The sequence below is a fragment of the Harpia harpyja genome, chromosome 22, assembly GCF_026419915.1.
Source record: "Harpia harpyja isolate bHarHar1 chromosome 22, bHarHar1 primary haplotype, whole genome shotgun sequence".
NCBI lineage: Eukaryota > Metazoa > Chordata > Aves > Accipitriformes > Accipitridae > Harpia > Harpia harpyja.
The window spans coordinates 18,345,938-18,371,585 of record NC_068961.1 but is presented as its reverse complement, the minus strand read 5'-3'; the positions used below and the strand labels follow the sequence as shown (position 1 = coordinate 18,371,585).

At 41.3% G+C, this 25,648-nt stretch overlaps 2 protein-coding genes across 16 annotated transcripts in view; both read right to left on the bottom strand.

Annotated features, from left to right (window-relative positions):
* RGPD4 (RANBP2 like and GRIP domain containing 4) overlaps positions 1-8,367 on the bottom strand; it is a 34,353-nt gene extending 25,986 nt beyond the window's left edge. For all 4 annotated transcript variants that reach the window (XM_052773682.1, XM_052773680.1, XM_052773681.1 and 1 more), the window contains exons 1-8: positions 8,271-8,367; positions 5,874-5,941; positions 5,270-5,381; positions 4,186-4,338; positions 3,126-3,356; positions 2,550-2,695; positions 835-1,027; positions 19-109 (exon numbers count right to left, since the gene is read on the bottom strand). In XM_052773682.1, coding sequence (XP_052629642.1) covers positions 19-109; positions 835-1,027; positions 2,550-2,695; positions 3,126-3,356; positions 4,186-4,338; positions 5,270-5,381; positions 5,874-5,941; positions 8,271-8,345 — 1,069 coding nt within the window. In that variant the 5' untranslated portion in view covers positions 8,346-8,367. The remainder of the gene's footprint in view (positions 1-18; positions 110-834; positions 1,028-2,549; positions 2,696-3,125; positions 3,357-4,185; positions 4,339-5,269; positions 5,382-5,873; positions 5,942-8,270) is intronic.
* A 3,399-nt stretch (positions 8,368-11,766) lies between these two features.
* Positions 11,767-25,648, bottom strand: part of LIMS1 (LIM zinc finger domain containing 1) — a 74,298-nt gene continuing 60,416 nt past the window's right edge. For 7 of the 12 annotated variants that reach the window (XM_052773537.1, XM_052773539.1, XM_052773540.1 and 4 more), the window contains 9 exons: positions 23,256-23,322; positions 21,086-21,206; positions 20,074-20,223; positions 18,754-18,904; positions 17,834-17,926; positions 16,389-16,437; positions 14,083-14,158; positions 13,639-13,830; positions 11,767-13,244 (listed from right to left, as the gene is read on the bottom strand). In XM_052773537.1, the coding sequence (XP_052629497.1) occupies positions 13,683-13,830; positions 14,083-14,158; positions 16,389-16,437; positions 17,834-17,926; positions 18,754-18,904; positions 20,074-20,223; positions 21,086-21,206; positions 23,256-23,322 (855 nt within the window). In that variant the 3' untranslated portion in view covers positions 11,767-13,244; positions 13,639-13,682. Of the gene's footprint in view, positions 13,245-13,638; positions 13,831-14,081; positions 14,159-14,431; positions 14,643-16,388; positions 16,438-17,833; positions 17,927-18,753; positions 18,905-20,073; positions 20,224-21,085; positions 21,207-23,255; positions 23,323-24,417; positions 24,804-25,648 lie in introns of those variants that run through there. The other 5 variants (XM_052773536.1, XM_052773533.1, XR_008232924.1 and 2 more) reach the window with 4 other exon arrangements.

Below are 25,648 nucleotides of genomic sequence, written 5' to 3'. Positions count from 1 at the left end.
TGTAGCTATTTTTATTACCAGACTGGCTTTTTCGATCACAGGCCAACATTTCAAGCACATCTTGTCCAGCTTGATCCCCCTTTATTAGTTTTGACTTTGGTTTAGGAACCTGGCAAAGTAAGGAGAAAATTGTTACAACTTTTTCACAATAAGAGCGGATCATTTAGATTAGTCTTAAGAATTAGGAAACAAGCTTCTTTTTAGCATTAGAAAACTATAGAACCCCCCCCCCCACATAATTCATTCTGAAGGTACTGTATCACAAATGCCTGGGGGGTGAGGGGAAGTGAGTGGGGAACCCACCCAAAACACACAAACCCCCGAGGTGGGCAATTACAGCTATTGCAAGTAACATTAAGTGCATACAAGAGCAAAGTAATACCCGGAATGCAAGCAGTGGCATAAAAAGGACAATCAATTTTACTTCATAAGGAAAAGAATTAAGCTTGATTTTTTAGCTGCTGTCTACACAACAAGTGTATGGGAACTATTAAGTTCATACCCTTCCCTCCCTATAGCAATACACCTAATACTTAACATATGTGTTCAGCTCTATTACAGAAAAGGGAATATACTGTAGGAAATAAACTCACTAGCCTTTAAGAAGCAGGTTACTCTGACAAGGGAAACAGCTGAAGACACTTTTACCCTATTCATGTTATTTGAAACCTTTTAAAGAATTGTGAAAGAGTAGGCTTTGGTGAGTGAAAAGGGAGTCTTTCCTTGGGCACAAAAACACTAGTTCATTTCAGGAATACAGGAGTTCAACACATGTACAGCAAAAACATTTCAAGAACTGCATCAACTAAAGGCATAAACTGAAAAATGACTTACCTGGAAACTTATCAGATAACACAATGCTGCTAGTTCACACACAACTCTCCACTGTGCCTCATTGTGTTGGGCCATTTTCAGTAGCAAAGTTCCAGCATGCATGTACAGCTGTCCTTTCATTTCCACAAAGGTACGAGACAACTCATCCGGCCCATTCACATATGGTTTCACTGACTGAAGCACACGATCAAAACTAAAATGTAGAGAAGACTCATTCTAAACAGAGTCCTGGTAAAAGCTATAGCAGATCATTTTGGCTGATGTTATTTAACTGAATCAAGTAACCTGATGAGTCAATGGTTAGTACTGTCTCTGTTGCATAAAACCTGAGTTGCACCAGAAAGTACAATAATAGTCTCAAACTCCCAAAGCTCTCAACATAGTTTACTGAAGTAAACATATTCAATATTATCCAGATATTTACAGTCTTTTTCAGCACATCTTTGCACAGCTGCTTTCAAAACTATTCTCCCAAACCACGTGGATAAACTCGCTCCCTACTGCAGATTTAGAGACATGCAGGAAGCACTGTCACTTCCCTTTCCTTCATTTATCAGAAAGGCCCAAAATACAGCTAGACAGGCTCTTCAGAAATAGAAGGTACTGTAGAAATCTGAGTAGTTGGAGGCTAGTATACAACCCCCATTCAGGAGAGGCTTTCCAGAAAACAGTTAAAACACTCTTTCAATTACCTGACAAAACTATAATGGCTGTTAGCATTGCCACTATCTGGAAGTGCTTCAGATGTTATCACCCTGAAAGGCTCTAATAAAATGGCAATGGAAAACCCCAGATGGTTTTGGTCAATGTTAGAGGAGAAAAAGAATACAAAACATACTTGGGCATTAAGTATTCCTCATCCATTGTCTGTATTACTTCAAATACTCATTCAAGATTAACAGACTGAAGAATATTGTTTTACAAAAGACAATGTAACAGCCATTGCATAATTGAGGAACAAAGGTAAGTCAATAAAAGCCAGTAAGAAAGGGAAGATAACAGAAAGGAAGGAACACAGATCTTAATATACTAACTAGAAACATTGTTTTGTACTACTCTAAGTGTGCCACAGACGATATGTCTTGAAGTCAGCTGGCTTAGCTGGCCCTGTAACACCACCAGTTTTCCCTGAAGGAGAGTGTTCTTATTGCAAGTGGCTTCCTCCCTCCCAATTATACTATATACCTAAAGTTCCTAATTATTCCAGTGTATGTTGTGTTAATTTAGAACAAAATGACCAGGACAAAGCTGGTAAATACCCAAAACTACCCCTTGTGTGGTTTGGGGGGGTTTTTTTGTTGGGTTTGGTTGTTTGGTTTTTTTTTTTTTTAAATTGCCTGGGAAATCTGGATTAGTCAATTGCTGAAGTACAGAACAACACTCTCTTACTAAAGGGAAAGAAGGTACAAAGTTCATTGACCCAGGATATCAATAAGTCTTCTGCATGGCTGCATGTTGACTATTCAAACAAGGCTTGCATCTCTGTCAAAAGATAGCTTGGGATTCAAAGCCAGTAAGAACAGTCCTTAGTGGCTAGTACAGAGAAGCTCCTCTCACATCCACAAACAAGTTAAGCAGTGAAATAGAAGCTTGGTAGTTGTTCTGTGACCCAGGAGAAAAAAAAAAAAAAAAACAACCAAAAAAAACCCCCAAGCCCCCAACTCTTAGAGAATTTTTTTTTTTTTTTTTAACTACAGGAAAAGTTAAAACAGTACCTTTCAAGTGCCTCTCTGCATTCCTGAACATCTCTAGAAGAAAGTGTCATTTTGACAAAGCTAGAATAGGCCAGCAGATGATCTTTCTTGATAGCTCTCCAGTTATTTTTATCAGACTCCAAGTCTTGTAAAGATTCCAGATATTCCTAAAGAAGAAAGTTCATCACAGGATAAGGAACAGTCATCCTTCCATGAAGGCAAGGCAGTACTCCAAAACATAATAGTAGCATTTACTGCATAATCCAGTTTCACAGGTGAGACCTTAACATATTCTTCAGCAGCGAAGTTCCAGGGAACTATTTGCCTAAGCAATTTTATCGCTAATGGAACTGCTGTGTCTAACTCAGCTTTTGAAGTTAGAAACTCAATAGCTCTATAAGGCATAATTTTAGGGAGAAAATTCCAATTAAAAAAACCCCCAAGAAGTATTTTGTAATTCCACTGGTTTCAGCAGACTTGCATTTGAAGGAGTTAAATCACTTGAGAAATAGCTGTCAGAGTAATGACACTAAGAGAAATAGACCAGTTAAAAAAAGATATGGAAGACTATCACAGGATCAAAATATGATTAAACACCTCAAATGTCTCTACAACACAGGAACACCATTCCAGGCTTGACTGCAAAGGTATTTTCTTCTCTGCTTCCTGACAATGGAGCACAGCATCTCTTAATCTGTTATTTGAACGGTAGAGTGCAACTAGTCTGATGTTTATGTAGACATCATCGGGTCTTGCATAAAGTTCTGCTTGAATCAAGTCAAAAAGCTGATTCCATCCATCTTCACCTTTACAATCCAGTAACTGCTCCTGTTAAACGTGAAGGCAATATGTTAGTATTTCATTTCCCATGTGAGTCTTTTCAGCAACTACAGTACCAGACAGTTTTCTTTGCTCCACTCTGTAGACTACATGACTCAAACTACACTAGTCTTAATAGCTTTAAAGTATTACATAAAGTTTGATGAAATACTCACATATTTTAAAATGGAGATAACTATCATAGAAGAAAATACTTAGAAGAATTTGCCTCTTACCAACAGTAAGTAATGCTTGTCAAACCATTTGGTTCAATGACAGCATACCCTGCCTTGCTTAAAAAACCCCAGACATCTTAAGACTTCAATGTGGTTGCTGCCTAGCTACACAAAATTAATATACCTGTGCAAAAGTGAGGTCGCATGACTGAAAGCATTCACACAATATTTGAGAATGACAGCATTTCTCACATTCTGCAGTTAATCATAATACGGATTTAAAAACAAAAAAGCAGCGTAGAGCAAGAAAGTTTGAGATCACAGGCCTGCTACCTTCCTGCAAGTGACACAACAGAAAGATCAAGTAGTGCCTACCTAGTCTTAACTTCTTAGATGTGACAACTAACACAGTTTCTCAGCATTTTTGAAGAGGATTAACCTTCAAACATTAAAAAGGGTAAGAAAGCCTGTAGCTGCAGCTTTCTTGAAAGCTAGACAAAAATGTCAGACTGCAAAGAAAGTAACATCTATTAGATTTAATACCAAAGATTCTAAGACAATTTAGCCAGGGAGAGTTTTGTGTGAGCTGACATGCAAAAAGCACTCCAGTCAGATGCTGAAAGCTTCTTTAAGCCATAGAACAGAGATAATTTGGAATTTACCTTCAACCTGTAAACAGCGGGACTCCCAGGAAAGAGCTTAGCAGCTCTCTCAACCCAGTATTTTGCTCTTCCATCCGTAATGTCATTATTGCATAGTAACTCTGCAATCTTCAATACAAGGTCTTTCTGTGTTGGGTTCAATTCCACAGAACGCTAGTTTTCCCCATGCACAGGAGGAAAAAAAAAAAAAGGTAACTTGATTTTACAATCCATATAGAACAGGAAAGAGTTATCCCCCCACAAACAGACACAGCTATTCAAATTAGTTAGATCTATCAACACAGAATATATTAAGAAAATACTTTCTAAATGCTACCACTAGTTTACAGCACCCAGATACAACTGCTGGAATTCAGAAGAGCAAAAGAAAAATAATGCAAAAGTCAGCTCCTCTGCACCTACCACTAGCCACTGCTATACACAGGCAGCAGACTATAAGGAGCTCTAGTCTAGCCAGATGTGGACACTTTTAAAAAGAACTAGTTAAGACACACAGTTTAAGAAGTGTGATAGCACTTCATGGAGTTGTGTTGGCAACCAGACTTCTGAGCACATCATCTCCCTCCCCAAAACCAGAACAAAGACATTCCGATTGGGAATTTGACATTTATATGCTTGCCTAATCAAAATTAATTTGCCCCTCCCTTCTGCCCCTGCCTCCTCTAAAACCAAACAAAGACCACACTAGGCCTACAGTCTTGTAGTAGCAACTAGATTCGTGTTGTCATCACGGTCCACATTAAGGAATTCTACCACAGTCACAGATCCTTAGTCCAAAAGACAATGTATGCCACGGGAAGAATTTAACAGCAGGTAGCACAAAGATCAAGTCCAGAAAAAAAAAAAACAAACCAAAAAACCAAAGAATCAACTTAAAAATATACTACTGAAGTAAGTGATACCAAGTGAAGAATCTCCTCTGCAGTGCTTCATATGCTTTCCATTGTCAAATGTGTATAAATAATACAGTTTTTCCAGGAACATGTTTTCTTCTATGGGTTTGAGAATGTCCACCACAGAAGGATTTTAAAAGTCCACTTACAAAAGAATAAAGCAGAACATTAGGGGTCAGTGTAGTACTTACCTTGTAACACCCAAAAGCTTTTTCTATGTTATCCTCAGCTTCATAAATTTGTCCAAGAAATCTGTGTGCTTTGGGATCTCTCTCTTGTACGTTGAGGTATGTAGATATATACCTATGGAGGGGAAAAAAAGTCAGTTACGTGACCAATATTTTTCAATAATAATCCAACCTCCATGAGCTATAATAACAACTTAATCTCCCATACAGGAATTATAGAGGTACTTTGTTCTAGATACTTTGCCTCGCCCTTAAAGTAAGAAGCAACATTGTTTTACATGTACAGATGCTACTTACTTGCCAGCAAGTATTTCTGTTTATTTAAAAAAAAAAAAAAAAAAGCTGTAGGTCACAGAAATAGTAAGAACTACAGAATACAATGAGAAAAAAAGCCATTTCAACCAGGTAAGTTTTTCAGTACCACATAACCAATCTTCTTTTAAGTTGTTGCTTTATAAAGATTTAAATGGCACTCAATACCAACATTCACTGCTACCTTAAAACAGCATGATATTGATCTTGGTTTCTCTGGTCTATTTCATATTAATTTACCTTTTCTCTTCTGCTTTAGAGAACAGAAAAACAAACATACATCAATGCATGTTACCTTTTAGCCAGTTCATATTCTTTTATTTCAAAATAAAGCTTAGCAAAGAGGAATCCTTTCATCGATTTCTGAAGGAGAAAAAAAAACATGAGACGTCCTTTAGACATACGGTACTTTTAAAATAATTCAAACAGGGTGACCCTTCTTTTCAGCAATGCATAATACTTTTAAATGACTGAATTTGACAACTAGTTATCAGCTCAAATCCACTCTTCATATTTGAAGGTTTGTTTTTGAAAGATGCAGCATTAAGAACGAAAAGAGTAAGAGTTTTTCCTATAAGGCTACAAGGCAAAATAGAGATTACAAGTGAAGCAAGCAACAAGCCCATATACATGTGACATTTCATAAACACTTCTGATTAAAGAGAGTGGAAGAACGGGGTCAGCTACATCTCCTCTCTTTTGTTGCAATGTAGCAAAGAAAAAAAAACTTCCTACAAACCAAGAGAGATCTGTCATTTAGCCCTGCTGTAGTATACTGTCATCAGACACGACTGTTCAAATATACTTGAGGAAAAAGCAATTTCTACCTAAGTCATTCCCAGTTTGGGTAAGAAATGCATTTCTCTAGTAGTTTATTTCTGATGTTGTCAGCCTAAGATAACTTGAACATACACACCCTATAGGTGAAAGGTGAAACATCTCCAAAGGTATTTTTTGGGGGGTAGAACAAGGAAGAAACAAAAGGAAAACAAAAAGAAACACAGAGAGCAGACAGAGGGCAAGATGGCAGAAGCATGGACAGGAGGAGAAGAGTGAAAGGAATGAGCTAAAGAACTAAGTCACAATCAAAAACCCCAAGGTAGAAGAGTAAACCAGACAGAAATTTAAAGCTTGAGCTCCCAGTATCAGTTCAAAAGCAGATTTTGTTTGTGAACCAAGAATTACTGAAACTAGTTACATCTACGATTCCAAACAAGTGTGTACATTTTGAATACACTTGAATTACTAGTCTCCCTCCCTCTCTCACCCCTGCTATTCATGCAAAATTTTAAGAAGTGGTTTAGAATGAAAGCACACCTCCTAAGATACTTCAAAAATACAGACTGAAAACTTGAAGTATGTCGTAAAAAGGAAACACTGAAATATGTCAGAGTGGAGTCACACTTGGCATCTCCTTTTAAACACAGATGAAAAGAAACCTCAAAATAAATGCTTTGCAGCCTTATAAGCAACCCCCCTTAAATCAACACAACAAGAAAACCAGTAACTATTTCCACCACTGACTGTGCTATACAATTAGTTGTAAGCATTACTTAAACACAACAACAAAAAAACCCCACCTAAATATGCACCAGTTGGCCTTAAGCACAACAGAAAGAGAGGAAGTTTTTTTGTTGTTGAGTTCAATAGGAATATCGAAACAATTAAAGAGCATCTGTGATTCTGGCAGTGATGTACTTGACGTTGTCTGGTCTAAACAGCACCCAAGTCAACTGAAGTCACAGGACAACTTCGTTGCCCTTGGGAAAGGTACAAATGATGATGTACACAGGCCCTGCCTAAAGACCCCACTGCATAATGATGAACATGGATGCATTCAGGCTATGCAACACACACTGCTGAATATTCTACCTCCGCAATAAAATCAATTCAGAACAGGATCTTTCAGGATTAAATAGCTCCCATGAATTGCATCAGACTGCTTACTGTGACCTGTATAACAATTTCCAGATATAATGGAAAACGGTAACCAACCATGCAGTTCCTCATCCTTCTCTCCACTTACTAAAATGGAGTAGGAAAATTATTTTCTCCCAGTTCCACCTCTCTTGATACTGTTATTTCACAAAGCAGTCATACAGACAAGAATATTAATCACACGGCACATAAAAGAAAACTGAAAGCGTCTCACACGTTCCCCATTTCAGTTCTTTTTCTAAAAAGGAAAAACTCAGGAAACTTAGGAACTACACTCTCATCAAACTGAAGAATTCTGTACTTAGAGAGCTGGTGGGCTCTGTAACGCCACACTAGGGCTTACCAGGTGTAAAAGGCGAGCGCACGGCTCTGGTAAACCACCGCTCCTGGTTAGGGAAGACACCTCCAGTAAGGGAAACCCCATCCCCTTCCTCACAGCAGCTTCCCCTCCCTCCCTCGACTTAAAGAAACCCCGACTGGACACAGACTTCGGAAATACTCCCAGAAACACCACAACCCCCCCCCCCCCCCAACGGCAGGGCAGGAGCAGCGAGGCCTCCCGGCCGCGCGGGAGGCGGCCGTCCCCTCAGAAACCGAGGGAGAGCCTCCCCCCTCACAGGCCCGGCGCCACGCGAGGCGGGAAGGGGACCCCACCGAGCCAGGAGGGGGTCGGGCGGCCGCCGCGACGACCCCCGGTAACGGCGCAGGAGGGAAGGGACGTCCGTTGGCGGCCCCGCCGCCGGCAAGCGCTCACCTCTCTGGAGGAAGGCGCGGCGGCCTGCACGGAGGCGACGTACCGCTCCACTTCGGGCTTCGTGCGCCTCATCATGGCGGCGGCAACCGCGGCGGGGGCGGGGGGCGGCGGCGGGCGGCCTCCCTCTAGGCGGAACGCCGGCCCGCTCGCCGCCGGCCTTACGCCGCGGCGCCTTCGGAGGAGAAGGAGGAAGCGACGAAGGCGGCCGCGGCGGCGGCTGCGCCTTACGCAAGTTCCCGCGCAACCGTACCAGGCGCAATGCTCCGGCGGTGGGTGACGTCAGAGCCGCCCTGGCGCCCGGCCGCCTCCCACCGGCAACGGCCGCAGGGGAGGGCGGGGCCTCCCGCCGGCACCGCGCATGCGCCCTTTGAGGGGCGGGCGGCGAGGGAAGAGCGGGAACGCGCAGCCGCCTCAGGGTGAGGAGGGGAGGGGGGGGGGGAGAGCGGCGGTCGCTGAGGGGCCGATCCCGGCGTCGGGATCATGTCGGCTGAGGGGTTTGGGTCGGTGAGGGGATGGTAGATCCTCTCCTCGACCCGGGGCCAAGTCCCGGATGAGGGGCGCAGGGCTCCCCCGCGGGCCGGCACGGCCGGGCGGGGTGAGGGAGGCCGGGGTAAAGAGCGCGGCTTAAGGGCGGGCGGAGCTGCCTGGTCTTTGTGTCCCGCTGGATTTTAAGGGGCAGCTGATCTTTGCTCCCTTGTTATTAAACCGGCTTCCCTTCGTGCGTGGGCCTTGCGCCGCCACGGAAAATCTTCGTGCGTGTGGGACCAAGCTTTAGCATTTTCTCACCTAAAACTGCATCTTGTGGATCACAGCAACCGTAAATTTAATCCATAAGCATGGGCCTTGCCATTGAGATCCAATGCTCCAGAAAATGAGTTTCCAAATATTGTAGCAGCTATGGTGAGAAACTTTATTTTCCAGGCACTGTGAATAGCATAATTGCACTCTTTGGTATCATCCTAAGCTATACTTGGGAACACGGATCAAAAGATGGAAAGATCAGCAACCCTCGAGACAGGAGAAACTTGCAAGTGGCAGCTGTAAGAGTTTGGCGGTTCTGGGGTGCTGGTGACGCGGTGTAATTCCCAGCAGGCAGCCTCCGATTCTGCTCGCTGGAATTACCCGTCTCTTCTGCCAGTTCAGATGCTTTGGTCAAAATGAGGCCGCTGGGCTCTGTCTGTGAAGGAGCATCATTAAAAATTCGTCCAATTCTCAATCTCAGGCAACCCATTGACAGCCGTATGATTCCTGCTACACCTGAAACATACTGACATCCCCACAGCTCTTAACATCTTTGCAGGAAAAATAAGGAAACATAGCTAACTTGTTCCCGTAAGGAGACCGGCGGCATCCATGTAACACCCTGACCCTCTCTTTTATTATTTCTTCTATTAATGGTGATTTATTTAGACATTGGATTTAATTCCCTACGAAAAAAGAGAATATTTTTTCTCTGTACTTTTTAATGGTGTGTCTACAGCTGAGGTTACCAAACAATTTATCAACGCCTGCCGGGCTTGGTGCTGGTGCAGAGGAGAACCCTGGGGTCGGCTCACTGGAGGACGTTACTGCTCTTCGGCTGATGGGGAGGCATGGGAAACTGCCTTCATACAGACAAGGTCCAGTGACACTGGTCGCTGTTTCGCACCTATCCCTGTGGAATTGGGATCCCCCGTGTTGTCCCAGGAAGGCAGCTCACCAGGCGGGACAGCAGTCCACTCTAGTGCTATCCCTGCAACCCGGCTGTGCTCAGCTTGGCTCGCTACCTATCCGTTGGAACAGAGCGCAGGGCTTGCCACTGCCAGCAGCAGAAAGGCTTTAGGCTCAGCTTCTTCCCCCTGCAGCTACATCCATTGGGCTTTCTGAAGTGCTCCCTACGGTTAGTCTAAGCAGGGGCTTCTGAAGGAATCTCTCTTGCCCATGCACGATTGATCCCAGGCAGGAGAAAGTGGCAAAGCTTCCGAGGCATCCATTCCCAAATCCCAGGCTCACAGCCTTTTTGAGAGACCTAGTAGGGGTCATGGGTAGAAAAACAATAATAAACTCTGTCTCTTTCAGGAAAGTATGTGCAGCTATGCAAAATATTTATAATACTGACAGGCCAGGAAGTGAGCTTCAACACCAGACTTGTAATTCTCCAGGCTGCCTAATTGCTAGCTTGGTCCCTGGCTCTGTTTTGCAACTGCTTTTAATTAATCCTCTTCATGACGGTGTCCAGGGATTTTATTTCAATGACAGTTCACTCCAAAGACAGCTCCCGAAAGAGCAGTATGGATTTGGAGAACCCTCCACCCGAGATAGGACTCCAATAATAATAAAAAAATTTCACCATGAGGGCGATTAAGCACTGGAACATACTGCCTACAAAGGTCTGTGAAATCTCCTTCTGCAGAGATACTCAAGCTTGGCTGAGCAAGACCTTCAGTACTGATCCAGCTTTGAAGTTAGACCTGCTTTGAGCAGATGGTTGGGCTAGCTGGCCTCTAGCAGTCCCTTCCAACCAACATTTTTTCCACGATTCATCAGGCTTTGAACCTTCAAGTACCCCCAGATGCTCTCAGCGCTACATCGCGGGCTCTGATACACACACGCTCGTGTTCATGAAATACAAACCGCTGTCTTGGTGAACTGTAGCATGGCATTCACCACCAGGAACTTGGAAACAAAAAAAACCCCCAGCCCGCGTTAGAGCCACAGGGCTACCACAGAGCCGAGAGGAGACCCGTGGCTGCGCAGCGCCAACAAGGCCACTGTGCTGGAGATGGATGTCACCCCAAGCAATGTGGATGTGAGCCAGGTCGTGCCGTTCAGCCTCAGGGTTAGCGACCCTTCCCGACTCTTTGAGCAGTAAGGCTGTGCACACATAGGCTGAAGGAAAAGATGTACAGTCGGTGTAATGTGGAAAACCTAGAACAGGAAGTGAACTACAATTTAAAGGAAGCATTGCTGAGTATGGACTACTGAATCCATGGCGCAGTCCAAAATCCAAACAGGGCTACCATGCTAGTTATGTAAACTTTTTCAGGGGACATTTTAAGCTTTTCTAGTCTTGGAACACAGTCAGGACTGCATTCAGTTACTGAACTGTTACGGCATTCAATAACTACGTAGGATAACATAGTAAAAAAATACCCTACCTAGCACTAAACTGGAAGTCTGTGGTGACCGTTTCATTACAGTGAGAGGCGGAGAGAAAAAACTGATAGGAAGGTGAATGTTTTACACTCAGACAAGATAATTTCTTTAGGAAAAACTAGTGACTGTGCCAATGCAGAAAATATCCAGAAGAATCAAGCTGTTCTTTATGAAACAAACTGCATTTCTTTCCTGAACCTAAGAACTAACTACAGCGGGACGTTTAGGAAAGGCATATGTCTCCTTTAAATCAGGATAACAAGGAAATATTTACATATAGTCACAGGTAAAAGCATAGGGAACCAATTGCTTTCCAGTTGCTTTCCCACCCTTCTCAAGCACTCATTTAAGAGAGGTGATACAAGGTTTAATAACATAAGCCTTTATTGATGACGCTTGAAAGCAGATGTTTTAAAGCAACTAATTTTTCATAAACTGGAAAGAAAATTTTACTTCCTATGATGTAATTACATAAAATCTGTTTAAAAGTCACTAATATAAAAAGAATTAAAAAATGTTTGCGTACTTCGTAATGTAGTACCATCAAGAAGTCCTAAGTAACTGTATTTTCTATAAGAAAGGGAAAAATAAAACAGATTTGCATGGACAGAAGTCAATAGTATAAAACAATTAAATGTATGTTATAAGGAATTCTGATGATTTGTGAGCTCAGTTCTTGAAGATGGCTAAAGAAATAGATCCTAGCAGGATCAACCCTTGTACATTTACACTCATAGGTGTAAAAGTAATATTGCCAGTTAACTGAAATACGCATTTTCAGTATTGTTCAGAAGATTAACGAAGTCTAGAAGCTAAATTTTAAGTTCAGGTGTTCACATTTGAAATAAAATACTTCTTGCATCCTGTATAATTAAGGCAAAGTATGTTATCTTTTGAAAATACCTTGTATATAGTTTCTGCATAAAAATACGAAATAAAAAATAAAACTATATATATATTTAATGGAACACTGTTATGTATGGTCCAGCAGAATAAGGCACAAAAAGTAAGTAGAATGCAAAAGCATATATAAAAGTTAATGAGTTATTTTGAGTGGAATATAGCAAAATTCAAGTAGTTCTGAGTATGCTCATTTCTTGCAATAGGAATATATATTTTATATAGGTATTTCATGCTAAGCCTGATGTACAAAGATTCATCATGTAAGCATAATCTATCGGAAGTAGGTCATTTCTACGGTGACTGTATTTAGAAATCCGATACTCTTCAAACCGTCTGAAACAAGGCTCCTTAATGAGATGACTTGGCCTGAAATCCAAGCGTGAATTTTTCCACCAGGCAGGCAAGTTTTGTGTGCATGCTTAATATAAAGGTTAATACTTTCATTAATATAAATGACAATGCATGCCCCTGAAGTTGGACACATTTGCAGTTTGTTTTGGCAGGTATTCACAACCAAATTTTCTCTCTCTGTTAAATTCTGCAGAGACTGCTGTGCAGGATGGGCCACCTGCATCAGTTCAACTGCATTATCAGGGTCAGAAACCTTTCAGGTGAGCTGGTATTTAATTTAGTTTGGAAGTATGGTCTGTCTATCAACAAATAAGCATACATGTATAGAGAACAGAGGACCTTAAGATATTTTGATTTGATAGAAGATGTACATCATCATTTGTTGCCTGACTGAAGCCTCAAAGCAGCCCCCCCCCCCCAAGTAATAGATGTAAGATTTTCACAAAGGAGGGGGAGAGCAGATGAAGTCTTCACTTCCTTCCCAAAGTTTCAGCGAGTTTCTTCAGTCTTTTCTTCAGCTCTAGAGGAAACTTCTCATAACACTTTTTGCAGACAGGCTTCATATCAAACTCAACAAATTTATTCCTAAAACAACAAAGCAAAAACCAGACAAAGTTTTAGCAGCAGGAATAGTGGGGAAAAAAAATTTAAAAAAGTATCCTATCAAATGTGCACAGGCAAAAAATTACAACTGCAATTTATACATATATATGAAGTTACTTTTACAAGGTTATACACAGTAGACAGTAATTCCAGTACCCTGTTGAGTAAGTTACACAGTTTTTACCCAAATGTCCATATTTATTAATGGTGTCATTTAAAAAGCCTTTCAAACCTAGTTGTAGAGCTAAACAGACTAAACATAAGATAATGGAATAACAAGTTAATATTTCAAGCTGCAGTTGTGTGAAAAATATTTTGGTTTTGAATGCCATAAGTTCATGCAAAAACTTAAAATAAAAGCATCCTTAGCACTGACCAAAGAAGAAAGGAGCAGAGGTGGTGGTGAGAAGGGAAGAAAGTTTACAAACAGATTGGCTTTTTCTTTTTCTGCTTCTCTTTATCCTTTGCTTCACGTTCCCGTTTGGCAAGTCGTCGCTTAAATTCATCTGGCATTTTCTCATAACAGTGTTTGCAGACAGGTTTTAGATCAATTTCAACAAACTTATCCCTTTAGAGTTAAACATAGAAAAAATAAAGGACAGAAAAGGAGAAGAGTTAAGAAGACTAACTGAAGGAAGACCTGAACAGACAGCTGAAAGATGTAAATCAGTAAGTGGAGCAAGAGGAAGAAAGATGCACATATTTTCTCAATGCTGCTTATATGTTTTTCATACTATAACAGTTACACTATAGCAACATCTACACTCTGAAGGTAAGCACTGATATGTTTTGAAGGCATCACACTTATTGATAAACTTACTTGAGAGTTAACTTAGTGTTGCAAGTTGAACAAGCGAAACAGTTCACACACCATGCCTTATTCAGAGCAGACACAACTAGGGCGATGGGAAAAATAAGAAATCATTAGCATTACAAAAAACCAAAAAGTTATTACCAAAATTTTAAGCTCACACGTTCATGAGGCCTGAAGAACAGTCATTTGATTCTTGTATCAAGTATTAAGGAGCCTAACAATAATATGGCAAGACTGCCTAGTTCAAGGCACAGGTGTGTGTAGTGTAGCAGGACTGTGAAGCACTGATAAAGCTGTCTCTGAGGCAAGACCAGTTTAACCTATTTCTGCCTCCTGTTTCTTGCTTCCACCTCACCTCATAGCATGCTGACCTCTGGCAACTCTTCTACGAGGCCGTGTTTCCAACTTAATCAGGAAACGTTTTCAGCTGAAGAGCAATCCAGCAAAATTGTGTTTATGTTTTCATTTAGTTTCATTTCTCAGATCCAGTTCAGGCTGAGTGCCATCAAGAGTAGCACTTGCCCAGCCGAAGAAAATAACGTGAAGCCAGCAGTCAGGACACAGCACTGTCAAGGTGAACAAATTTATGGACTCATGGGATAAATTACTTGATCAAGAAAAACTTGAATATATTTTTATTCTTGGCTTTGGAGAGAAAGTAACTATATTCTCTTTGTTCTGTATCTCAATCCATTTTCTGTTCCTGCCTTTCAACATACCTTCCCAGTTTTCCCTGCCAAAATCTGCCTCTCTTCTTAATCTAAGTTAGAGGATGCAGGACAATGGTGTTCTCATAAAATACAGTATTTTGTCAACAACAAACAGAACCAGAGCATTGTCACGCAGAGCTTTTTTCCTGCACTATGGGGCAAGCACGTCCACAGATGCATAGTTATTCCACTGCTTGCCAAAATAATACTAGTCAGATGAAAGTCTTTGCTCCCAAGCAACCTCTGTAATACAGTCATAGACACCCTGCTGAAAAACTGCTGCCACAGATATTTGTTTCACCACACAGAGAGACAGAGAGAGAACAATATTGGTTACTCGTAATTTGTGACAGCAGTGTCAAATTTGTGTGCAGAAATCAAAGAAGAAATGTAACTGAAGACATACATTGAAAATAAAGAAATTACTGCATTACACTATATTCTGTTCAGTTCAGAGACCAAAACATACAATATGGGTGTCAGATTATATGATGAAAGGTCAGAATCATACAGAGATGTAGTTATCAGACAAGGCTGAATTTATTCATTCACCTCAAGTTCCAGTTCTGCTCATTCTAGTAGGATTTTACTGAAAAGGAGGACACTGTTGCCTCTAAAGCGTTTTGGATTGTCGTTCTGCAGGTATAGTCCAGTCCAGAAAATGTGAGGAAAGCACATCTCTGGAATGTAAGTCTCATCCTATAGTTACATGACTATAAACTAGTTTATGTCTCTTTTTACACGCTAGAGGCTTCCTCCTACTTTGCTAATGGCTTTGGCCTAGGTGAGGCTAACATTGGTATTATAGTATTTACTTCAGGCAGGGGTAAATAGGCACATAATGTTGCATTATTTCAGGTACAATAATTTGCTTTTGGCATTTTATTATAGCTGGTTGTCCAAAAAAACCCTCAAAACCATCACTCTCTCCCCCCCAAAAAACCCAAACCAGCCCCCAAACAACAAAAACTCCCAAAAACTTAAACTATGTGCTTCCAGTTCTGCCTTTACAGCACGCATCTTCCCAAGTATGATCTTCCCTGGTTTTGTGACACTAGCATCAGCCTAGATGTTCAAAAGACAGGTGCCTGTGATAGATAGGTAAATATCTGTAGGAACCAAACCGACATAATGGGAACTAGGCACTTTTAAAAAATCCCTAGGAGTGCCCACCCATGTCTTTCAATATCCAAATACTTTTTCAAATTTGGTTCATGATCCCTAAATTCATTTGAGGAGATGCCTGTGTGGTCATTCTCACCCTTGCGTGTGTTCTTTTTTGAAGGTGGTGGGGCAGGAAGTCACTTCTGTGCATCTCCCAGCATCCCTGGCCTTTGCATGTCACTAAGGGGTTTCCAGTTGACCATGATTCTCTTCAGCCACTGGGTGGTCTTCTACCATCATGAAACGCTTGCTGTAAGGTTTTCTTACCATTTGGTCTCTGACTAATCAGCTCGAACCTTATTTCTGATCAAGAGCACGGCTGGTTTTGTTTTAGTGAGAACAATCAAGGATTCAACAGGGGGCTGCTTTCCCCTAACTTCCACTTTTACGGAGAACTTCCATCAGAAAGGAACACTAAGGAAACAGAAAAGTGCTTACCATCTCCTTCAATCACACGGTTGCAATGGAAACAAACATCACCGAATAGCTGAAGAGGAAAGAGAAGTAACAAATTTTTAATGTAATTAATTTATCGAGGGTAACTTCTCGAACTAACAAAAAACTATATTTCAGCTGATGGGCACAACAGCTTTCCTATTTGTTTCAGTAAAATAAAGAGAATGCTGACAAGTCTGGTTTTGTTTTCCAAGTACATTTTGCATCACGTCATCACAAAAGGTCTTTATAATATTAAAGATGAAAACATTTGTTGACATCTGTTTGATCCCCTGTAAATATGATTTTGTTTTGTTTCAACATTTCTCTAATCCTGAACATTTGAAATACAGCAGTTGGTATGACATACACATCGTTACTAATCAGCCAATTTAACATTTGGATTTACATGCATGACTAGAACAACATATTACTGTTTCTGGCAAAAACTGTAAGGAAATGTTATTTTTATTTAAAAAAAAAAAAAAGGCTTAACATTTGTCCACAATATAACAACTAAGTGGTGCTCAAAGTTTCATATATTTTTTTCTAACTGTAGTCAGTTAACACATTAAAAGACATTCACTCTACATACAGCTCGTCTGGTATATGTACTTGCCCCATCACGGCTGCAACACTATTACTACTAATGTCATGGCACTTCTTGTCTACAAGTATGCCAGCAACATTTCAATCATCTGCCCTTCATCACTGACAAATTAAGAATCCATCTGTAATTAGCAGATGCCTTACAACTCCCAAATGTAACCCCTACTCTTGTATTTATATAAGCGAAGAGGTAGACGTGACACAATGCAGATGGCTTCCAAATAAAAAAGGTCTATAAATTGTCGTGCTGGACTACACAATCAAGGGAGTCTGGAGAGAGATGGTATCATGGTATAGAACTCCTATATAAATGCAAGTGCTCACTAGGTGGTGTCCTCTGACAAATTTAGTCTTCAAAGTCTTCAGCAACCTAATGAATGAGCTGGGTGATGCAGCATATGTTAACACACAGTCACCTTAGAGCAGCAGCTGCAGGGAAAACCACACTACTCACTAGGGCCTCGTCTTTAACCGCAGCTACTGAGTGGGAAATCTTCTTTAGCTTCTTGGGAAAGATTGCGTGTCATTAGTTGCTGTGATCTCACAGACATGTAAAAGCTGGTAACAGCTCTACTTAAGTACCACTAAGCTTGAAGAACAACTCAATACTGATTGTCCTGGCTAGCCTTTGTGAAATACCTGCAGTTTTCTTTCTCACTACCAGGCCGATGTATAGAGAAACCCATATAAATTAACTGCAACAGAACATCTGCTAATTGGCATTACACCCACAGGTGCCCATAAGAAAACAGAAGAATGTCCATGGTTTTCCATTCCTATCTAATAAAACCAATTCATGAGTTTACCACTTAACACCATTTTTAAATATGCAACCTTACCTGATTGTAGTGGGTTTCACAATACGCCAAGCCTTTTCTCTCGTAATGACGATGACCGAGGAACGGCTTTTCACATTTTGCACAAACAAAATGCTACAAAGAAAATTACATACATTTTTCTGGATTATTTGGAAGTAATGGTATTTTTTCTGGAAAGCAAACCAACCAAGCCCAGTACTGAACATGACTGAAGTCCACTGAGCTAGCTGTGCCATCTCAAAAAGGAGAGTTAAAACTTCTTTGTTTCTGTATTTAGACCTCTAATATAATGTTCCTTTCAGTATCTTCAACATTTCAATCCAAAAGTTACAAAAAAAAAAAGAACCAAAGGGATTCTCATATGTTATCAATGAACAGAATGAAGAGATATTAAATAATTTGCACCATCATTACACCCTTGTGAAGAAAGCATTTGCTGGAGGAGATTTTGAAAACAACAAAAGGAATAAACTGTTTATCTTTCTAATTTAAATGGAAGATGTGGGACTAAATCTTGTACATGGCCTTGAAATACGAACTCTCACATAAAGTGCTTTAGAGATATTTACATGGCAGGTGACTATGGAAGGCATAAGGGTGTTACAATGCTCAGTAACATTATGGTTGCCACAGAATTTTACTGCCTTGCCACATGTACTGCTTTGCACTCTGAAATTTTCTTTTGTAAAGACCCTCACGGTGCTTCCTTTGATTACTGATTTTAGTTTCACAGTCAAAGCTCTCTGTAAGGTGGGAAATAACTCCTATTTCACAGTGGAAGACCAGCCACAAGAAGGCTGAAGACGGGATTAGGAGAAGGCATTTACTAATCATTGCTTCCTACTTGGCTAATCCTTTCATTGAAATTGATCAGCAAAATCACAGATAAGTATGTTAATGTTTACGGTTGTAAAAGACAATATATATCATCTGATGTTTACCTCCACGTGCCATTGTTTGCCCATAGCATTCACCACACGGCCTTCAATTGGTCTTCTACATGCCCCACAGATGGGGACACCCATTTTGTCATGGCAGGGTAAGCAGTATAATTCTCCCTTCAACTCACGAGCATCAGCAGTAAGCTCCTTCCTGTTCAAAAGTTAATGAATTGAGAGCATGAATAAAGGCACTGAACAACGTCAACTCTTGAGAGTTTCTGAAAAGAAAAAAAACAATTTTTAGCATGTGTTTTAGAAGTTGTATTTGTACTACAGTAATGCAGCAGCATTAAAAATAAACTGAGAACAGGCTGCTAAGGGAGATGCACTAGTCTCTGAAAACAGCTACTGAGCTATTGTCATCCTGCATTCTGGTGATGTAGCACAAGCGCATGTGTGTGCAAGCTGTACACGGTTGGTTTATATTCTGGCACTCTTATCACCTGTTTATTTTAGATTTGCATAACTGTAACTGAAAGTATAATGTAGTCCTCTACATCTAGGTACATTTTCCCTGTTGTATCAGAGAAAGAAAACTACGGACCCACATGAGCTGGCTATGTTTATTGATTGCCAATTGCAGAATCTCATATACTCTACTTTTTAGTAAATTGCATGGTTATAATACTGAGAACAGCTACACTTTAAATGTGACTGTACTCACTAATGCTCTCAACTGGTTGCCACTGACACAACACTACCTGTTGTTATTCAAATCAACCTTTGCGTTGGCACTGAAATGGTAGCTTCCTTTGCACCAGAAATAAACAACTAATAATCCATGCTATACCCTACAATGCTCCATGGTCTGTGCATCAGTGCAGGATGTAGAAATGTGCAGCTTCATGTACTACAGTTGCAGAAGCTGATAAAATGAGATGGGAGAAAGCTTCTAAGAAAAAGATAGGCTTTAAAAAGAGAGAACAAAGTCTGCATGCCACTCAACTAAAAAGAAATAGCATAGGCAAGGGAGTAACTCAAGCAGCCAAAGAGGACCACTTTTCTTCCACTCGTAGCAGAATAACAAGCTATCATTTCGCTGCTACAAGAACTGTTATCTGTGTCCATGCTTCATATTTTGTAAGGTACCACCTTGTCCTGCAGAGTCCGATCTTTCTTTACTCCCCGACAGGTCTGCTGTTGTTTGAACTCAAGGTCCAACTCCACCATCCCAAAAGCAGTAACACACATCTGGCTGCAAGGCACCCAGACCCCACCCCTCTTGCCAGATGTACAGGACAGGTTTTCACTTTAAGATGTAAATCGATGAAGCAAATAAACCCAGCATTTTCCTGTTTTCCTTTGCAGAACTCAAGTTACCCGCAGTTTGCACAGTTGAAATGATCAGGATGATAAGGATCATTTTTAAATATGAGAGGCTGTTCGTCAATTATGGCATGACACTTCTGGCAAATGTACTTTCCCAGGCCTCTGGCTTTTTCCCTGTTATGGCAAGGACGGCAGAGATGTCTGAAACAGCATAAAAAAAAGAGGTAAGTACTGGTACCAGGTACTACAGTGCAAAATATTAACCAAAAATCTATTAGAACCTCACTTCGGTCAGCCCTTTTTGGAGGGAAAACAGCCTTTAAAACAATTTCCTTGCTAGGCAAACCAAGCTCAGAAAAGGCAGGGTAATGATTTTATTTTCTGTCACCATAGGAGTATAATTTCTTCAGCTCATTTGAGTTTAAGCTGTGTTGAAACACAGAAAACAAAGTTTGCTATAGATTCTCATTGCTGAATGTTTTACTCTCAAAATCTTAAAAATTTAGACTGGAAGCTGGATGAGCATACAGGTCCTAATTCTGTAGGTAACTCTGTATATCATATTGTACATATGAAGACAATGGCCATAGAATCCACTTGTAAAACATTCTTCTGATCACAGCTGGTAAAAATATCCTACTCTGTGAAGGATCCCACTGAACTTAAAGCAATTATTAATAAATAAGGTGCTAAATTAGACCAAAAGTGGAAACCCAAGTTGGAAAAAGGAACGTAGAAATTTCTATGAAAAAAATAAAGACAATGCTTCTGTATCTGAATGTTTTCTCTCTTATTACATATAACAATGGCCCCGAAATGTCACCGGGTAGAGAACATGTTTGCCAAGAAACCTGCTGCTGAAGTAGGTAAACTTAATATTTTAAGTGTGTATTTTAAGATACCCATTCTTAGTTTTGTGATGCACTCTTAGACCTTTTCCCCACAAAAGATGCTTCAGTTGCTCCGCCTCAACTGGAAAGCTTCAGGAACCAAAACCTCTCAGTCCCCACTCTTAGTTCATTTGATTCATGATCACTTAACAGAAGGAAGGGTGAAGATCTACCTGCCAGCATTCTTGACAAATCCAATATCAGCTAACACTTGTTGGCAGATATCACAGCAGAAGCACTCTGGATGCCAGCTGTTGTTCATAGCTTTAATAACACGACCAATAATGAACTCACCTGTAAGAAACACACCAGGTTGTAAAATACCACACTAGACAAAGTTAAAAGCAACCCACAACAGCATCACTACAATGACATCATCACCCTCTTCCTCCCCCCCCTAAATCTGGTAGGACACATTGCTTTCGGTGTCACAGTTCTGGTTCTAAACTCTGGAATTTGGGTTTGTTTGGGTTCTTTTGCTATGGGTCGGAAGAAAGTGTCCTTGCTGATGGAGGACCTTCTGTTCTTCACATACAAGCCCTTCCACATGCACACTCCCATGTTCTGTCTGGAATCATCCTTTTCCAGTCCCTTCCCTGGTTTTACTTACCTGTTCTCAAGCTGTTAAGAAATATATGGAGTTCTTTATATAATACGGCTTTCTTGTGTCCTCATCATCTTTCTCCTTTTCTTTAAGAAGACAACAATTTTAACTTGTCAGGTACATAGTAGTGGTTTCTACTCCACTAGGACCAAGCCTTGAAGGGGCTCTATACTCAAAGCACAACAGAACTGAGCTTGGGTGGCTGTGGACCTCCTGCAAAAAACCTCCCATGGAGTCAAAACGCAAAGCTGCAGGGATGCTGCAGAACAGTCAATCCAACACACACAACTTCTGACCTACCACGAGGAGTCGGGTCCTGCGAGGCATCAAAAAAAATACGTGAGAACTACTGTTCTGCATGCACGGTGTGACTGTACCGCACAGGCAGTGGAGCCACGTCCACCATACACGTGATTTACTCATTCTCTATGTGGACGTTGTAGCCAAGGCCCCCGAGCTGTGCAAAGGCTCTGCCTAAAATGTGTTGGGAGCTCAGCTTCTCAGTGTCGTGGGAGGCTGAGTCCTGGCTTTGGAGAACAGACAACTCAAACGGCTGCCAAAGGGGAGCAATCGGGCAGGTAACTGATGTGGGCGATAACACCCAGCATGCGACTCCGTGGCGTTCCCATGAAGTCATGGCTTTTCAAGAACAAAACCCGATGGACTCCAGAAACGTCAGGAATGCTCGAGGCCTCATCACTGACAACAGCCCTGTCAATTTTGGCTGCTCTTCCTAAATCCAAGCAGTGGCAAAGCCCAGCCCTGTGCAGGACCTTGATGAGGTTTGAAGGGAGCTGGCGCTACAAGGAGCCAGAGCAGGAGAAGTGGGAGCTGTGCCAGGTGGGCAGGAGAAATCCTGGAGACAGGCAGCATAGCTCCTCAGAAATCACCACCGACCCATTTCTTCCTCTTCCCCTGCTCGTTCACATCTGCAGCTTTGAATTCAAAGGTCCATAACATCTGCTTCCCTCTTCCTCGGTGTTCAATTCCTTCCTCCACATGGGGAAAGGCCTCACTGAGGCAAGCAAAAGCCCTAGTGCCTTGCCAAGGAGCCACAGAAACCAAGAACTTCCAGACCAGTTTAAGCAATAGTAAAAAAATTAATGACTTCCCAGCCCTGCCTGAGCACGATGTGTCACACACAGGGGAGAAAAAACACGTGCAAACGATTACTGCGCAGCATACACACAAGCATTTACATCAACAGTAGCAAATAAAAAGCAGCCCTCAGTGTTATGTAGGGTGGACGTGAGATTCAAAAATGCAACAGGGGACCAGCTGAGCATCATTTGATTATAACACTAGATGACAAAGACTGTCCCTGCTTCTGTGGAGTAGGACAGCACAGGGGGGTTACAACAGTCAAAGCAGATGATAAAGACTTGTTGCAGGGTTTCAGCTGCATGAGAAGGGCCAAATATGAGCACATGCCGATGTATAGATATATATAATCAGGAGTTCATGAACGGTCTATTCAGTGGATCACTGGATCAACAGCTAAACTACTCACTCAAATAATGCAAACTTTTTTTTTTTTTTAAATCCTATTGTTTGATGACCTTTAGGAAAAGCAGCTCCCTGAATTCTCTGAAGTCTAGTTCATTCTGGAAGTTCAGATGCTCAGCCGCACAGGGCCATCTCCCAGAGAACATACACAAGGGTTGCACATCTTCCCCCAGTGACGTTCCCGTTCCCGTTTGTGATCAGTGTGAAGTGTTTCACCTCAATGTAAAACTTACCACATTGATGGCAGCAAGGGGCAAAAAGCATTTGAAAATCATGTTCGCAGTACTTCCTCCCTTCAAACTGCAAATGGAAAAAAAATCACAGCGTTAAAGGGATGAGGAGCATGCCCTTAACATAAATGGTGTAACACACCAGTTTGTTTCCAGATGCAATTAGGTAGTAAAACATGAGGGGCTGCACAAAAAAAACAGACCACGTGCTAGGCATTAAATCCACCCACCTTACTTCAGGTACTAGTTAGCACGTAGCGTTAGTAGCTCACCATTCCTCTAATACTGCTGAGAGTGTAAGGCATTTTCCATCACCCATTTACATCACAAGAAACATCTGAATTTTGACAAGACTGCTGAAACTCTGATGCAACTGAGAGAATTCTGGGGAGGAAATTAGCTAACGAAAACCTTTCCGGGGGGGGGAACATTTTCCCTGAACCCATTTGATCTCTTCCCCACTCTACATTTCCTGCAAGAACGACCCAGCATACCAGAGGAAGTAAGTACAGGGGGAGGGAAAACACCCAGGGACAGAAATCTTTGCAAGTTATGGAGCAGTACAGCTAAAACATGAAGAGAAATAAGGCTTTTCCTTCATGATGCTTATTTCACAGCATCACAGAATCATTTAGGTTGGAAAAGACCCTTAAGATCATCAAGTCCAAATTTTAAGGAACAAAGTTCACTACATTGACAGATTAAATAGGGAACCAATCTTAAGGGATTTGGATTTGGATCTGAATTTTCTCACAGCTTGGAGAAGTTCAGCTGCAGTTCAAGCTTGCATAGAAAAAAACATATGGAAAAAAAAAAGTTATACAGTACTGCATTAGCAACTTAGCCAAAGAATATGTAAAAACATGTAGGCGAGTATGTCCTGAAATGAAGGGAAATGTTAGATACCTTCAGGCACATCATTAATAGACACAAATGCCAAGTAGCATGTCAAAACCAGAGAGACAATATGAGGTATGCTATAAAGTGTTTGGATTTGAATGTCTCGGTTTAAAACAGTGGGAAAAAGGGGGATAGCAGGAAACCCCACTCCTTTCTTTTTAGTGGGTCTAAGACAAAACAAAGCAAATAGCATAAAATACTACCCACAAATTAAGTTTTGGTGCACAGACAGAAAATACAGCAAAGTGCTTCAAGATTACCTGTTTCATACTATGAAATTCCAAGGATCAAATACAAGATAAAAATTGAGAGACAGAGAGCTATTACTTTCTCAGAGTAATGGAAATTATTGGTTCATTGTGAATTATGCTTGCTTCCTGCTGGATAAAATCCTTTTTAAACTGAAAAAAATCCCAAAGCTTCCTGTTTTGTGTAAACGGGTGGTCCAGTGGGAGATGCTTAGGTTTGCTTGGACTTCAGAGCCACTGCATGTTGATCCGGGCAGACCAAACAGGTTTTTTTCCCCTCTGGTTTGCGTCAGGCAGGTTGGTTACCATTCAGTCTTGTTTATATTTTCAACCTTCTCGGCTCATTTGTGCTGCCTTTTCTGGATGACCCAGCAGTTCATCCATCAGAGAAAGCCTTGAACTTCTATAACAAATCCCACAGCACATATTTTAAAAGCAAGGTCATTTGACTGTTGTATGCTGGAGGTCCATGAGTTAAATGGCTCTGCTTAGAACAATTCACCGTGACATAACCTCCAGCTGATCTCCATGTTTTTAGCTAACTTGGTGGAAAGACATGCACACAACCCGAGTCTTTAAAGACCCTTTCTCTAAGGTAGTTTCTGGCAAAGCCCATTTTAAGAAAACACTTGAGGTGCGACTGGAATAGAAACAAATCTGACAAGTGCATTGCAGCTGCACCTTCCTTTAATCTTATTATAGCTTATTACAAACATCTTAGAAAAAAACCCAAACTGAAAGGAACTCCCTCTCATTTAGGAGACAAAAGTCACGTGCTATTCCATTTTATTTTATTAAAAAAAAAAAAAAAATAGTGACACAGATTCCCCAATTATAGCTGTTGTGAGTAGTCCATAAGGATTTTGCTGTATTTCTTCTGTGGTGGGATGCAGCTCTCTCAGCCCTTCGATCTTCCCATTCGGAAACTCTGCTGGCATGTGCTTATGCTAAGTTCTGTTTAGGCTGAGTGTGTAAGAAAACATGCTGAACTGATGATACTGAGCACACCGAAACACAAATATACCCTAGCAGGTCCTAAACCCACAGTTCCCCTGCAACATTAGGCACACAGCTCTCACTTACACCCTTATGCAACAAGGCCAACACTGGCTGGTTACGAATCCGTATCGTCATTTCTAACATAGGCTCGGGAGGACACCGACAAAATTCCTGCTACGCTGTGCAAATTCCAAGCTGCAGATGGGCACCGCTCCGGTGAGGCACCGCTTGTGCCTGCAAGCAGCTTGG